The 15853-nt window shown below is 43.8% G+C and overlaps 1 protein-coding gene across 2 annotated transcripts; it reads right to left on the bottom strand.

Moving 5' to 3' along the window:
* Positions 1-8613: 8613 nt before the first annotated feature.
* On the bottom strand, positions 8614-13245 carry LOC121289824 (neurofilament light polypeptide-like). Of its 2 annotated transcripts, none has more exons than XM_041209702.1 (4): positions 12202-13245; positions 11714-11838; positions 10117-10376; positions 8614-9296 (listed from the first exon to the last, which is right to left on the bottom strand). In XM_041209702.1, the coding sequence occupies exons 1-4, from the start codon at positions 13243-13245 to the stop codon at positions 9013-9015; spliced, it is 1713 nt and encodes a 570-aa protein (XP_041065636.1). In that variant the 3' UTR covers positions 8614-9012. The 2 variants fall into 2 exon arrangements, with proteins under 2 accessions (XP_041065636.1, XP_041065635.1); XM_041209701.1 differs by having other exon boundaries at positions 8614-9302.
* Positions 13246-15853: the final 2608 nt, after the last annotated feature.

Raw genomic sequence — 15853 nt, forward strand, 5'->3', positions numbered from 1 at the left:
AGTGGATTATTCACCTCGGCCTCCTCCGGAGGTCCCCAGCATCACAGATGCCAGTCTTCAGCCAATGCGATTCATTACTCATGATATCAAGAAATGGCTGAAGGCACTGGATACTGCAATGGCTATGGGGCCTGACAATATTCTGGCAATAGTACTGAAGTTTAGTGCTCCAGAACTTACCGCGCCCCTAGCCAAGCTGCTCCAGTACAGCTACAACACTGGCATCTACCCGGCTATGTGGAAAATTGCCCATGTATGTCCTGTACACAAAAAAAGCAGCACAAATCTAAACCAGCCAGTTAGCATCCCTACATTCTACTCTTCATCATGAGTAAAGTAATGGAAGGGGTCATGAACAGTGCTATCAAGTGACACTTGTTTAGCAGTAACCTGCTCACTGACGCCCAGTTTGGATTCTGCCAGGGCCTCTCGACTCCTGTCCTCATTCCAGCCTTGTTTCAAACATGGACAAAAGAGCTGAACTCCCGAGTTGAGGTGAGAGTGACTGCCCTTGACATCAAGGCGGCATTTGACAGAGTGTGGCATCAAGGAGCCCTAGCAAAATTGGAGTCAATGGGAATCAAGGGGAAAAATCTCCACTGGTTGGAGTCATACCTAGCACAAAGGAAGATGGTTGTGCATGCTGGAGGTTAATCATCTCAGTTCCAGGACATTACTGCAGGAGTTCCTTAGGGTAGTGTCCTTGGCCCAACCATCTTCAACTGCTTCATCAATGACCTCTCTTCCATCTTAAGGTCAGAAGTCGGGATGTTGGCTGATGATTACACAATGTTCAGCACCATTGGTGATTCCTCAGATACCAAAGCAGTCCAAGTCCAAATGCAGCAAGACTTCAACAATATCCAGACTTGGGCTGACAAATAGAAAGTAACATTTGTGCCACACAAGTGCCAGGCAATGACTATCTCCAACAAGAGAGAATCTAGCCATCGCCCCTTGACATTCAATGGCATTACCATCACTGAATCCCCCATTATCAACATCCTGGGGGCTGCCATTGACCAGAAACTGAACGGGACTAGCCATATAAATACAGTGGCTACAAGGGCAAGTCAGAGGCTAGGAATTCTGCAGTGGGTAACTCACCTCCTGACTCTCCAAAGCCTGTCACTCATCTACAAGGCACAAGTCAGGAGTGTCATGGAATACTCTGCACTTGACTGGATGAGTGCATCTCCAGCAACACTCAAGAAGCTTGACATCGTCCAGTACAAAGCAGCCCATTTGATTGGCACCACATCCAGAAACGTTCACTCCCTCCACCACCGAAGCACAGTAGCAGCAGTGTGTATCATCTACAAGATGCACTGCAGCAACTCACTAAGCCTCCTTTGACAGCACTTTCCAAACCCATGACCACTATCATCTAGAAAGACAAGGGCAGCAGATAGATGAGAACACCACCCCCTCCAAGTCACTCACCATCCTGACTTGGAACTATATCACCGTTCCTTCACTGCTGCTGGGTCAAAATCCTGGAACTCCCTCCCTAACAGCACTGTGAATGTACCTACACCACATGGACTGCAGCGGTTCAAGAAGGCAGCTCACCACCACCTTCTCAAGGGCAACTAGGGATGGGCAATAAATGCTGGCCCAGCCAGCAAAGCCCACATACCATGGATGAACATTAGGAGAACAATTCACAATCCCAGAATAGGTCCCTGAATAGCCATGGCTATCAGCAACTCTGACCCCAGTTTTCAATGTGCAGTGGGGTTAACAAGGGCTAATGGTAGAGCAACAGCAAAAGGGAGTAAATATCTGGTAGGCACAGGAAAGGGTTAAAATAAAGCAAGGGGTGAGGCAGCAGGTGAACCAAAGTGAAACAATTCACTGGATCAATAAGACTGGAGTTGTTATATTTAAAGAAAACCGATATGAACAGAAGGCATTCAGTTGGACAAGAACAAGCCACTTTCCAGGAAGATTTTTGCTTCACTATTCAAGTACAACTACTGAAAAGGCTTTAGTGCTGACTTGGAGCAGTATTTTTGAAACCCTTTCTGAGTTTGTGTGTGTCCAGTTGACATTCAAATGCTTTTTTTTTTCAGTTTAATATTGTTTGATTGCTTCAAAGTTTGACTGATGCAGATCGGTCCCACAAAAATACCCAAAAAGTCAATACAATTTTGAGACTTCAAGAGGCCAAAGCACTTAAATTGGGTTGACTGGGCTGTGAAGTTCGGGTTCACTAATACAAATGAAAAATGGAACACCTTCAAAATTATTCTAATTGAAAAGGAAACTAGTATTACCTTTTAAAAAAAATCAGGTCACATGCTAAAACCAAGATGGCTGACTGATCACGCGTGAAAACATCAAGAACTTAAGCAGAAATACCTCTACAGTTTCAAAAGAAATAACTCGTAGATTGGACATTGTGCTCATTTTAAGGGAATGTAAGTTGCTATCAGGAAGGTCAAAGGTTAGTGCCGAGGAATGTTATGGATAACTGTGGGGTTGATATTAATTGTTTTTTCATTATTGTGCTTAGAGTCAGCCAGCAATAAATCACAGGGCAACCAAAGGGTTGCTCAGCATAGATTCAGGTGAGCTCTGAGAGTATGGTAAGTATTTTGAATGGCTTCTTTGCACCAGTCTTTACCCCTGTGAACTGTGCTTAGTTACTGTTTATGTTGTGTGTAGCAAACATTAAAGTCAATCATAAAGTAGATGAAGAATTGATTTTGAAGGGAATAAAGGTTCTCACAGCTACCTGTGATTTCAAGAAATGGAAGCTCCTTACTCTGATGTTCAACCATTTACTGGGTATTGGGGTTGTTTCCTGGTGATTGAAGGGATTGTGAACTTGGCCTGGTATTAAAAATGAGTGCCAAGTCACAACCAGGAAATTACAGGCTTATAAGTTTAGCATCCATTGTAGGAATATTACTCAGAGGTATGATGAGGTGTGCCCTATATGATCATCATGAAAGGAAATTAGTCATTATTTCCACAAAGATGCCTTTTAGAAAAGCTCATGTCTCAACAATCTGTTTGTATTCTTTTGACAAGATTCCCCAGTCAATGTTAAATGAAGGCTAGTTGATGTTCAGAATGTTTTTTGATAAGATATCTCAATATTCTCCTTTCTAAGATAGTCCTTTGGGATTGGAGCTGGATTAGATAGGGAATTGGCTGTATTGATGTCAGTGACCCCTCCTGGAGATTGATTGCTAGTGGAGTCCTTCAGGGATCGATGCTTTGCAAATTACAGTGATGATCTGGCTGATGGTCTCCGAGTTTGTAAGATGAAAGAAACATGAGAACTATTGACAAAATTGTAATAAGATCTAGATGTGATGGGACTGGCTCTGCATCTGGCAGATGACATACCATGTTGGTAGGATGAATTCTAATCTTGTTTGTACTGTGGTGAAATATGAATTGAAGCCCGCTGAAAGGGCTTAGGTGTTATGCATGATTTTGAAAAGATCTACGAACAGTGTTAAAACTTTCATACAAGCAATAGGGTGTTGGGACCTATAGCTTGGATGACATGAAACCAGGAGCAACATACTGTCCACATATAATATCTTGGCTGAGCAACATCTGGAGTCATGTGTCCATTTGGGTCACTTCATTGGGGAAAATGTGACATCCTTAGAAAAACTTCAGAGGAGAACCACAAGATGAATACCCAGTCTGAACACCCTTGGCTATCATGATAACTAACAGAGATGGATCACTTGTCTTGAGAAGAACATGGGTTTCAGGGACACTTGATTGAAGTAGCTCACATAAAGACTGTGTGTTGAAGTAGACAGGTTATTTCTATTAGAAAGTGGGGTAGAATGGACGATACATGCATATAATTTACATAAGCAAAGAACTAGCTTGAAAATTGCATTTGTCCTTTCCCTAAATCTTATTGCCTGTTGGGAAAGGTTGTTGGCTCACACAGGAAATGCAGATTGATGATAAATGATGACAAGGGAGCTGATATCCCTGTGTACAGAGGTAGGTAAGATGTACCTCAGAAACATTGTTCTCTTCCAGAATTGATTTTTGATCAACTCAAGGGAAATTTTCAAGAATCCTTTTCCCTGAGTTGGCTAATGACTATATTGTTTCTTCAAGGAGATCATAGAGGCTTTGGTGGGTCGGGACGGGGTGTGGGGGAGACTGTTGTTCAATTGCTGCATGGACAAACTCAATGGATCCAATGGTTTTTTACACTTATCTTTTTTCATTTGGTTTTCTTTTTTTTTTGGCCAGGAGAAGGACAGGAAATGAAACCAACCAGAATTGCTTATGTGTAGTGGAGATGGTTTGGTAACATTTACTCTTGGAATAATCTGTGCCTGAGTATAATGATTAAATACAAAACCACCTGTGAAAATTAGTTATAAATCTCAGCAGAAAAAATGAAAAGATGATGGCTTTAATCTGTTGTTCCTGACCCAAGAGTGGCTGGTGCTGGAAATGGGGGTCGAAAGTGTTTAGATACTTACCTCAGAGTAAAGGCACCCCTAGAGCACCCCTAGATAGCAGAGCGGCCATAATATGATTGAATTTTACATCCAGTTTGAAAGGGAGAAGAATGAGCCTAAGACTGGTGCCTTAAACTAAAACAAGGGAAATTATGTGGGGATGAAAGCTGAGCTAGCTGAAGGGAACTGGGAAACTAGGCTGGAGGATAGTTTAACAGAGAAGCAGTGGCAGACATTTAAGGGGATATTTCAGAGTATTTGTACATTCCTACTATAATTAAAAATCCTAAGGGGAGGACCCACCATCCATGGTTAACTAAAGATGTTAAGGAAAGCATTAAACTTAAGGAAAAAGCATACAACTCCACAAAGATGAGTGGCAGGACAGAAGACTGGACAGAATATAAAGAACTGCAGAGAATGACTAAAAGGTTAATCAGGAGAAAGAAATTACAGTATGAGAGGAAGCTTGCTCGAAATGTAAAAATGGGCAGCAAGAGTTTCTACAGGTATCTAAAAAGGAAAAGAGTAAGTTAAGTGAGTGATGTTGCTCTAGAGAGTGACAATGGGGAGTTAATGGTGGATAATAAGGAAATGGCAGAAGAAATGAACAAATATTTTGCTTTTGTGTTCACTATAGAGGATACAAAAAAAATTCTAGTAATATCTTCAAATCAGGAGGTGTACAGGAGAAAAGAACTTGGTGAAATTGAAATCACAAGGGAAATGGTACAAAGCAAGTTGATGGAGCTGCAGGCTGGCAAGTCTCCAGGTTCCGATGGATGACTTCCTAGGCTCCTAAAAGAGGTGGCTAATGAAGTAATCGATGTGCTGGTGTTAATTTTCCAAAATTTGCTAGATTCTGTAAAGGTTCCATCAGAATGGAAAGTAGAAAATATAACCCTTATGTTCAAGAAGGGAGGAAGTTAGCAAACAGGAAACTATAGGCCAGTTAGCTTGATGTCTGTCATGGGGAAGTTCTTAGAATTGATCATTGAGGAGGTTATAACTGGGCACTTAGAAGAGCTCAAAGCAATTGGGAAGAGTCAGCATGGTTTCGTGAAAAGAAAATCATGTTTAACCAATTTATTGGAGTTTTTTGAAGGAGCAACATCTGCAGTGGATAAAGGGGAGCCTGTAGACATTCTGTACTTGGATTTCCATAAAGCATTTGATGAGGTGCCACATCAAAGATTATTACGGAAAGTAAAAGCACTTGGTATAGTGGGTAACATATTAGCTTGGATAGAAGATTGGCTGACTGGCAGAAAGCAGACAGTATCCATAAATGGGTCTTCTTCAGATTGGCAGGACATGACAAGCGGAGTCCCACAGGAGCCTGTACTGGGCCTCAACTTTTTGCAATATACAACAATGACTTAGATAAGGAGAGTGAAGAAATGGTAGCTAAATTTTCAGATGACACAAAGGTAGGTAAGAAAGTATGTTGTGAAGAGGACATGAGGAGGTTGCAGATGGATAAAAATAGACTGAGTGAGTGGGCAAAGATCTGGCAAATGGGGTTTAATGTGGGAAAATGTGAAGTTGTTCACTTTGGCATGAAGAACAAAACAGCAGAATATTACTTAAATAGAGAACGGCTGCATAATCCTGAGGTGCAGAGGGATCTAGGTGTTCTAATACCTGAGTCACAAAAAGTTAGTATGCAAGTACATCAAGTAATAAAGAAGGCTAATGGAATGCTACCCTTTATTACGAGAGGGATTGAACATGAAAGTAAGTGTGTGTGCTTCAGTTATACAGGGCATTGTAAGGAAGCACCTCGAGTAGTGTGTGCAGCTTTGGTCTCCTTATTTAAGAAAGGATGTAAATGCATTGGAGGTGGTTCAAAGGAGGTTTACTAGATTGACACCTGGAATGAATGTGTTGTCTTATGAGGAAAGGTTGGACAGACTGGGCTTGTTTCCATTGGAGTTTAGAAGAATGAGGGATGATTTGATTGAAGTATACAAGATCCTGAACGGTCTTGACAAGGTGGACATTGCAAAGATGTTTCCCCTTGTAGGTGAGTCCAGGACTAGGGGGAATTATTTTAAAATGAGGGGCACCCTTTTAGGACAAAGATGAGGAGAATTTTTTTCTCTGAGGGTTGTGTGACTTTGGAACTCTCTGCCTCAGAAGGTGGTGGAGACGGGATTAGTGAATATTTTTAGGGCAGAGGTAGATAGATTCTTGTTAGGCAAGGGAATCAAAGGTTAGATGGGAATGTAGAAATTGAAACACAAGAAGATCAGCCATGATCTTATTGAATGGCAGAGCAGACACGAGGGGCTGAATGGTCTACTCCTGTTCCTATTTCTTATGTTATGTTCTTAACTTATTACCTCAGGAGTAGAAATCTGAGTCAGATATCTTATGAATACAAAAGCTGACAAAATGATATGCTGAATTGAAAGACTTGGGTTAAACCATCTCTTCATGTTATCTTTTTAAGTTGTGTATTAGTGCTGACGTATGGAGCCCGGGGTCTTAAATCAAGTGTTATGTAACCTGAGAGATGGAGAAGCTGGGATATGGAGTCTGACAAGAATTTGGAGAAGGAGTCAGCCATTTGGACCCCCAAGCCTGCTCCACCATTTGAGAAGATCACAGCTGATCTGCTAGTGGCCTCAACTCCACATTCCTGCCTGTCCCCATAAACCCTGACTCCCTTGTAGATCAAAAATCTGTCTAACTCAGCCTTGAATGTATTCAATGACCCAGCCTCCATTGCTCACTAGGAAGAGAATTCCACAGACTAACGACCCTCTGAGGAAAAAAAAATCTTCTCATCTCAGTCTTAACTGGGAGATCTCTAATTTTTAAACTGTGTCTCCTAGTTCTAGACTTCCCCACAAAAGGAAACTTCCTCTTAGCACCCACCCTGTCGAGTCCCATCAGGATCTTATGTTTCAATAAGATCACCCCTCATTCTGCTAAACTCCAATGGGTATAGGCCCAACCTGTCCAACCTTTGCTCATATGGTAACCCCTTCATCCCAGAAATCAGTCACGCGAACCTTCTCTGAACTGCTTCAAATGCAATTATATCCTTTCTTTGATAAGGAGACTAAAATTGTACGCAGGCTCCAGATGCAGTCTTGCATAGGCCCTATACCGTTGTAGCAACACTCCCCTACTTTTATATTCCATTCCCCTTACAAGAAATGACCACATTCCATTTGTTTTCTGAATCACTTGCTGTATTTACATGCTAACTTTTTGTGATTCATATGCCAGGTCATCCAGAACCTCCTGTACTGGAGAGCTCTGCAATTTCTCTTCAATTAAATAATATGCTGTTTTCCTATTCTTCCTGCCAAAGTGAACAAATTATACTCTACCTGCCAATTTTTGCCCATACACTTAACCTATCTGTAGACTCTACATGTCCTGCTGACAGCTTATATTCCTAGCTATCTTGGAGCCATCAGCAAATTTAGTTACCATACATTCAGTACATTCACCCATGTCATTGAAATAGATTGTAATTAGTTGAGGACTCAATACTGATTCCTCTGGCACTCCAGTAATTACAGCTTGCCAGGACCAAGATAAATCTCGCATCCAAGACAATTGTTGTACAATCAGCTGAAGTGACATAATGGACTCATCAACCTCCGAATCTCCTTTCCTGAGTCAGTGCTTCACTCCGCACATGATTCTGGTTTTTGAGTAGGCCAATTCATGCAAACCAAATCTGCAAGGACTGGCTAGATTTCTCAGCTAGTGTGTTTGATACTAAAGCCTTAGTATTAGCACACAAGCAGTTTCCAGGATAGATCTAACGTAGATTAAAATCAATTTTGAAAATACAACACAAACAAGCAATTGGACTCAACCAGTCCAGGTTCGTGATTATTTCTTACGTGTGGAACAATCTTAATCTCATGGACCAATGGCCCTGTTCCCTTATTCATCTTTCCTTCAATCCATCTAACTTATTGTTCAATGTTGACATTGCTACTGTTTTAGTCACTGGTAATGCATTGCCGCAGCCCAGCTTTATTATGAAAACTTTCTCCCGCCCATTCAATCTCTAATTTATCAAATGTTTCTCAGGTGATTGTCACTGGTGTAATTTCAAACTCCCAAGGTGTTGTGAAACAGTATGGCTGTGATTGTGTAATGAACCACACTTTTTGTATTTGCTGAGAGTTGTGTTTATTGTTGATTGCACCATCCATTGTAAGCGACCCTATCACAAACTTGCATCATATTGTCCTGTTACTTTTCTAGATAATTGCACATTGACCTTTGTTTAACAATTACTGCGAAATGACAAGAAAGTGTTACCAAGTACTTAAGAATTTCTATTCATCACATGGCTTGCATTCCTCAAAATTAACCATGCCCTACGCGTCATTTAAGTTGGCAATCTGCACAAGCATTTCATTTTTTTACATTATGTATTGGGTCACTCTTAGAACAAAAAGCATAGACTTTCATTGGATCATTTTTGCATTGCATCTTTGGCTCAGATTTGATTGGATGGCTGAAGTTAGTTTGCCCACTTTTTCAACTCAGTACCTTGTTCATCATTTTGATTGGCTGCTTACTTCTTCACTTCCTCCTTCCCTGCTCTCTGTTCATCAGCATCACCTCCTTTCTCTTCACTTTCTTCCTGTTTGTCACTCTCTCCTCCTTCTTTTTCCTTCTCTCCTTGGGACTCATCCTCTTCCTTCTCTCCACCTTCCTTCTCCTCATCTTCTTCCTTCTCTCCATTTTCCTTTTCCTCATCGTCCTCCTTCTCCTCCTCCTCCTTTTCTTCATCTTCCTCCTTCTCTCCATTCTCCTTTACTTCTGCCTCTTCAGCATCTTCTTCTCCTCCTTCCTCCTCTTCACCTCCAAAAAACAAAAATAAATGTAAAATTTTAGTGTTTTGTTAAAAGCTTTCACCTTCTGGTGCAAGGTTGCATTGCAAACACAAGGATGATAAGCACATGGAAATATATATTGACACCCAGCAATTTCAGCCATGTCTGACAATGTAAGGTATAAAGCGAAGGAATGCTTATGTCCGAATGTAGCTAACACTTCAATGTGGCCTATGCTTTGTTGTTTGACAGATTTTTAGCATGCTCAACAAACTGATTATTTGTTCAAAGTGATCTTATTACCTGAAAAAAAGCATTCTGTTTCAAGGAGTGAGAATCCTCTAGACGATTGGGATAACCTTTCATGACCACTGGACATTCACAAGTACTTAATGAGCAGTCAAGCACTTTTTGAGTTGCAGTCATTATTGTCATGTAGGAAATGCAGCAAGCAATTTACACAGAGCAAACTCCCTTAAAAAGCAATTTGATAAAAGGGCAGATATCTGTTTTTGATTTTGGCTGAGGGATAAAATCTGGCCCAGGAACTTGGGAGGCCTGCTCTGCTTTTTTACCAAGAGTTTTTTTTGACATCCACCTGTGAGAGCAGAAGGCTTCTCAGTTTTCCTACCTCCACTGAAAGATGGCACTTTGAACAGTTCAGCACTTCCTTAGTACTGCACTGGGAGTGCAACCCAAGATTTTTGTGCTCCAGTCTCTGGAGTATCAATTAACTTTCTGACTTAGTGGTGAGAGTGCAACCACCTAAGCCATGGTTGAAACATAGTTGTTGATGATGGAAAATTCATACCCTGAAACTCCCACTAATTCAAAGTTCTTACCTTCTGCCTCCTCAGCCTTGTCTGCTGGAGGTTCCAGCTGTTCTGCCAATGCACGAGTTTGCTGGAGGACCTCTTCTTCAATCTGGCTGCTGCCATAGGAGCTGAAGATGATGGGTCTGCTGGACAGCCCATAGGCACTGCTTTGCAGAGAATAGCTAGGCCTACTGTAAATGGAGGTGCTCTGGGTCTGGGAGTAGCCACTGATCATACTACCCACATTGGCATAGTTGATGCGTGTTTCCTCTCCTTCCAGCAGTTTCCTGTGAACAGAACAGGGATGAGGTGAGAACGTTTCAAACACTTCAGTGTGGGAGAAAATTTGGATAGATAGAATATTTGACAGTGTTCACTTTTAATGCTCCAGTAGCCAAGTTTCAACCCAGTTAGAACAACAGGGCATGAAAGGAGGCCATTTGGCCCATTGGATCTTTGAAAGAGTTTGTCAATTAATCCCAGATCCTTACTCTTTCCCGATAGCCCTGCAATATTTTGTTCTTTTCTCAGTCTCTATGTATTTTTTCTACTTTCACGGGATATGGGCATTGCTGGCCAGGCCAGCATTTATTGCCTATCCCTAATTGCCCTTGAGAAGGTGGTGGTGAGCTGCTGCCTTGAACCGCTGCAGCACATGTGGTGTAGATACACCCACAATGCTGTATGTATACATATCAAATTACCTTTTTAAAGTTACATTGAATCTTCTTCCACTACTCATTCAGGCATATGATAAACAACTCTGCATTGTTTCTTAAAAATCTCCTCATCTCCTCTCTGGTACTTCCAGTGATTATCTCAAGCCTGTTTGACTCACTCGTCAATGTTAATAGTTTTTTTTCCCCCTATCTTCTACTTCAAACCCGTTTATAATTGTCACCACCTCTTTTAACTCACATACATGCTATTCAGAGGAAGTCAGGTGAGGGAGGGATGTGTTGGGAATTAGAGGTGCTCGAGGTATAGTCTGGCACCACTGCCGGGAGAGCAGGTAACATTGGAATTAACTTTGTCCTGTTCTTCAGTGCTGACAGTCATGCACAGATCTCTGCTCCTTACCCATCCTTTAGAATTGAAGTGATTAGAGACCTGCAGGTCTACACTTTAATGAAACATTAAACAGAAAGCGTCATTGTTGGCCAGATTTTCCAACATGTATAATCCGAGAACACTGGAAAGCCAGCACCAGGTCGGAGTTACTCCACCCTGTGCCACGCCCAAATGGTGCAATGCAGCCTCGTCCATGAGGGAACTTGGCACCATTCTGTCCGCCAGAGTCAGTCTGGGAGCTCCCTCATCACTACATTCTGTGGGATAGTATCTGTTACCCCCTCGGAAGACGGTGCTCGATGGAGCTAAGGGAGAGACCGGCTATGGTCTGACTGACTCGAGGGGCTGAATGGCCCTCTACTGTTGCTAACTTTGCAGTTTTACTGGGACACAGCAATAAGCGTGACAGTTAATGAGCCTGTGAAGGAAAATAGTAAAATCTAACGCCAAAGAACTGCGATGAGGGGCGGGGTCTCCAGCTAATCTTGTTTCGTGTCCTAGTTTGAATGCTTGGGTTAGCAGCTGTTTGTGGCGAGGGGTCACCTCATTTTACCTGTAGGCTGCGATTTCAATGTCCAGAGCCATTTTCACATTCAGCAGGTCCTGGTATTCCTTCAGGTAGCGGCCCATCTCGTTTTTCGTGGTTCGGAGTTCGTTCTCCAGTTGGTTGATAGCATCCTGATTCGAGGAGAAACGGAGTTGTTAGTGAGTGGCCTGTCTCTAGCATTCCCTTCTGTACGACACTGCTACCTTTTACATCCGTTGTCATTCTGTCTTCTCAAGTTCTGCAGTTAGCTGTTTCGTTGCTTCCGTGTCTGTCTATGTCCAGATCAGTCTCCCCATTTTCTTCCCTGTCTATCTCCTTCCCTGTTTCTCGCTGTCGCTCTCCTTTCCTTGCCTTCTCTCGCTATTTCTCGCTCTTCGCCCTCCCCTCCTCCTCTCCTCTTATTGTTTCCTCTTTCCTTATCCCTAGCTGTTGGGACTCTCTCTCGCTCTGCCTTTCCCCTCTTTTTGCAGCCATGCCTCCCAGCCTTTCCTTACCTGCAACGCACTGATTTCGCCGCCTTGTTTCTCGTCCAGCTCCTGCAGTTGTCTCTCCAGAGCCTCGTTTATTCCCCTCACCCCGTCGATCTCCAGGGTCTTGGCTTTGACCTGACGCCGGTACTCGACCACCTCGTCCCTGGCTTGCTTGGTGGCGTCGTTGTCTTTGGACGCGTTCTCGGCCATCAGAGCGAAGCGGCTCTTGTACCAGTCTTCGGCCGATTGCATGTTCTTGGCCGCCACCTTCTCGTACTGGCACCTGATCTCCCGCAGGGCAGAGGACAGGTCTGGTTTGCCCACGTCCACCTCCACCGACACCTGTGCATACTGGATCTGCGCCTGCAGTTCTGCAATCTCTTCCTCGTGAATCTTCTTGAGGAAGGCGATCTCATCCATCAGGCTGTCAATCCTCTTCTCCACCTCGGCTCTGGCCAGAGCTGCTTCATCCGAGCCCTTCCTGGCTTCCATCAGCCGGCCCTCAGCGTCCTCCCGGTTCAGCACCTCTTCTTCATAGCGGGCCTGCAGGTTCTTCAGGGTTTCCTCGAGGTGCGCCCTCTCGCTCTGGGCTGCCTGCCTCTCGTGTTTGGCATCGTCCAGGGCCACCCGGAGATCCCTCAGCTCCTGCTCGAAGATGCCCTTGAGCCTGGAGGGCCCGCCGTGTTTCTGACGGAGCAGGGAGAGCTCTGCTTCCAGCACCTTGTTCTGCTGTTCCAGCTCATGGACCTTCTCGATGAAGTTGGCGAAGCGGTCATTGAGGTCTTGCAGCTGGGCTTTCTCCTGGGTCCTGACCGCCTTGAACTCGCTGCTCACGGCACTCGCTTGGCTGATGTCGAAGCTGTCCAGCGAGCTCACCAGAGCGGACGAGGTGCTGTGCGCTTTCCTGACCGAGAAGGAAGGAGACGAGTAGGTGCTGAAGACAGGCTTCAGGGTGGATCCATAGTTGCTCCTGAAATGCTGGACAGTTCCATAGGTTCTGGGGGCCAGGCTGTCGCCATAGCGCCTCCTGTGGGTGTGAAAGAAGGACTCGTAGCTTGCGGTGCTCATGATGCTGCGAGAATGCCGAGACTGCTCTGCGGTCCTCTATTTATACCAGAGTCAGTCCACAGAAAACTGACGCAACCTTTCCCCCTCCCCCCTTCATACTAATGCTCGACAGCAAAATCAATGCCGCTTCAAGCTGCCCAGCCCCACTTGCAGGAAGCTTGCCATCAGCCAGAAAAATGCAGAGCAAAGAGGATCGGCTCTTAACTCCCAAACCGCTCCATTCTCACAGCAAGTCACGTACTGAAACTTCAAGCAAGTTAAAATGCACGGACACTGCTTCTTTTAGCACAGTTTTCGATATCAGTGCCCGCTCGCCAGAACATCCCCATGCTATTTTCTCGCCCATTTCTTTAGGTAAAATAACAGATCGGATTTCTCTAGCCCTCCCTGGAACTTAAAGCTTAGGATAAATGTTGCTCGCGGTCCTTTTCGAGCCTTTTCTCTCCCCGTGGGGAGAGTTAAACTCTCCAGGGGAGAGTTTAAAGGCGCTGGTCGGAGAAGATGCTCTCGGTTGCTGTGCTATAGATTAAGGGAAAATCTCACTAAATTGAAAAAAAATGCTGGGGGAGAGAGAGAATCTACATCCTCTGGTCGTGGTCTCAAGAATAATGGGGTTTAATCTTAAAACTAAAGGCAGTAGGATCACTTTTTTCACACACATGGGAGTGGAAATCTGGAACTAGTCCCCCTTCAAAAGGCTGAGGAACCAATTGGAGTTTTCTAAGCTGAGTTTTAAGTTGGGGACTGGAGTGAAATACTGGCGGTGGAGCTGAGGGACAGGCCATCCCTGGTCTAACGGTTGAACAGAGTCCATGGGCTCCTCTCCCACCATTGCAGCTTAGCTTGTGTTTTGTATTAAATATATACAGTTTGAGCTCCCAGTTTAGCAGCTCTGCTTTGCCAAACAAATGCCCCCCACGTTAGGAATTGGAAGGCATCAGTGCCTCTTGAGAACCATGTGCCAAAAATTGGGTTTGACTGCTTTATAATGGTCAAGTTGCCCCAGGCCTGATGAAAAAGACAATAAAACCTGGCCCATGTACTTTATCCAGAGAGAAAAAATGCTGTAAGAGATTTGAGAAAGAAATGAGAGCAGATTGGAAACCTTTTGCCCTAAGTGTAAGTCTGATGCGATAGGTACTGTAAGGTTGGAGCTTGCAATGAGTAAGAAGCAGGAATGAGTGACCTGTTTTAATGAACAGACAGTGTGGATAATACTAGTACAAGCTTCCAGTCACTTTAGGTTGTCCATCACAATCCACAATAGGTGGTTTATCCCTTTTTTTGATGTGACCAGTTCTCAAGAATAAAATGGAACTCAGAACATTTAAGTATTTGAATATACATAGGGAATTCTGGTGACTAGTCACAACAGTGAAATCAGTGTCATTTATAATCCAATCAGACAACTGGCCATTTCCAATTGTCATCAAGATTAGTCCTGGGGGTACCCAAAAGTATGCTACTGAACTTGGAATGGTTTATTTCTGAGGTTATCCCTATTGTAAGGTGAGTGATTTCTGTGAGTGAGAGTGGCCAGCGGTTCATTGCTGTTTGTTTTGTTTCAATTGCTGGGCACGATGCTGTTTAACTTGGGAAACTCTAAAGCATTGAATAGCTTCTATAGGATGACTCTCCTGAAGCCGGCCTGCCCAGTACACCCCGGGTTTGCTACAACATCTGGGATACCAGTGAGGGAAATGGTGTAGAGCACAGTAAGAAGGCCAATGGTTCTTGTTGTGGAGTGGGTGTTCAGAGAGGTGGTCAGATTGTCAGACGGTGAACTATAATTGACAAGATTGGTCCCTGACTCATTCAAATTGTGACACATCTAGATGGAAGAATGAGCATATGAAAAGATACAAGCTGACAGACATGGAGAAGAGGATACAGATGGGAAGGACAGGATTTGGAGAGTTATAGGTGTACACAGGGTCACCACAGCTCTATGAGCCTGACAAGATAGCTGGATAACTCCAGGACATTGAAGAGATAAAAAGAAGGCCAGTGTTGTGATGAGGCAATAGCTCATTCACTCCAGAATGCAACCAGAAGGCCTCCAATGTCCAAATGTACCCAGTGTCACCAGGGTAGAGTTGATTGAATATCACCAAATACAAACACGGCACTCGGTCACCAGCATCAACACTGCTGACAATGCAGCTAGAGTGCCAGAGTGGAACAATGATCCTTTTATAGGGAGACTTTAAAGCACTAAATCTGCTCAATCCAGTGGGTTGTGGAGTACAGCTTTGAGGGAAATGGAAATAGAATAATTACTGTGGATGTTTGAAGGGAGTGACATGCTGAAGAGATCCTGGTACTGATCCTCTGCACTTTATTCTTTCATCACAACTAATGTCCTCGAAAACCATCTTCACCCACCCTCCAACCCCTCTCCATATCCTCGGAGTACAAAACCAATTCTTCTTCATCTCCTACTGTCACCTTCACCTCCTCAAAACCATCGGCCTTACCTCCACAAACTTCTGTTGCAATTTTCAAACTCCAGCAATCCCAATTTGGCTTTGCCTCATTTCTTGGGGCTGTGTCTGTTCTATCTCTGCCCGTCTGTTCTGGTGCTCTCCTGCAATGTAGGTCACAGCTC

Source organism: Carcharodon carcharias, chromosome 17 (genome assembly GCF_017639515.1).
Source record: "Carcharodon carcharias isolate sCarCar2 chromosome 17, sCarCar2.pri, whole genome shotgun sequence".
Classification (NCBI taxonomy): Eukaryota; Metazoa; Chordata; class Chondrichthyes; order Lamniformes; family Lamnidae; genus Carcharodon; species Carcharodon carcharias.

Excerpts from the sequence above, each read along its gene's own strand:
- LOC121289824 (XM_041209701.1), bottom strand. The coding sequence starts at position 13,245 with ATGAGCACCGCAAGCTACGAGTCCTTCTTTCACACCCACAGGAGGCGC. Across the intron at positions 11,839-12,201 it reads GCGAAATCAGTGCGTTGCAG|GATGCTATCAACCAACTGGA; the intron begins GTAAGGAAAGGC and ends TCCTCGAATCAG. Across the intron at positions 9,303-10,116 it reads CAAGGCTGAGGAGGCAGAAG|GTGAAGAGGAGGAAGGAGGA; the intron begins GTAAGAACTTTG and ends TGTTTTTTGGAG.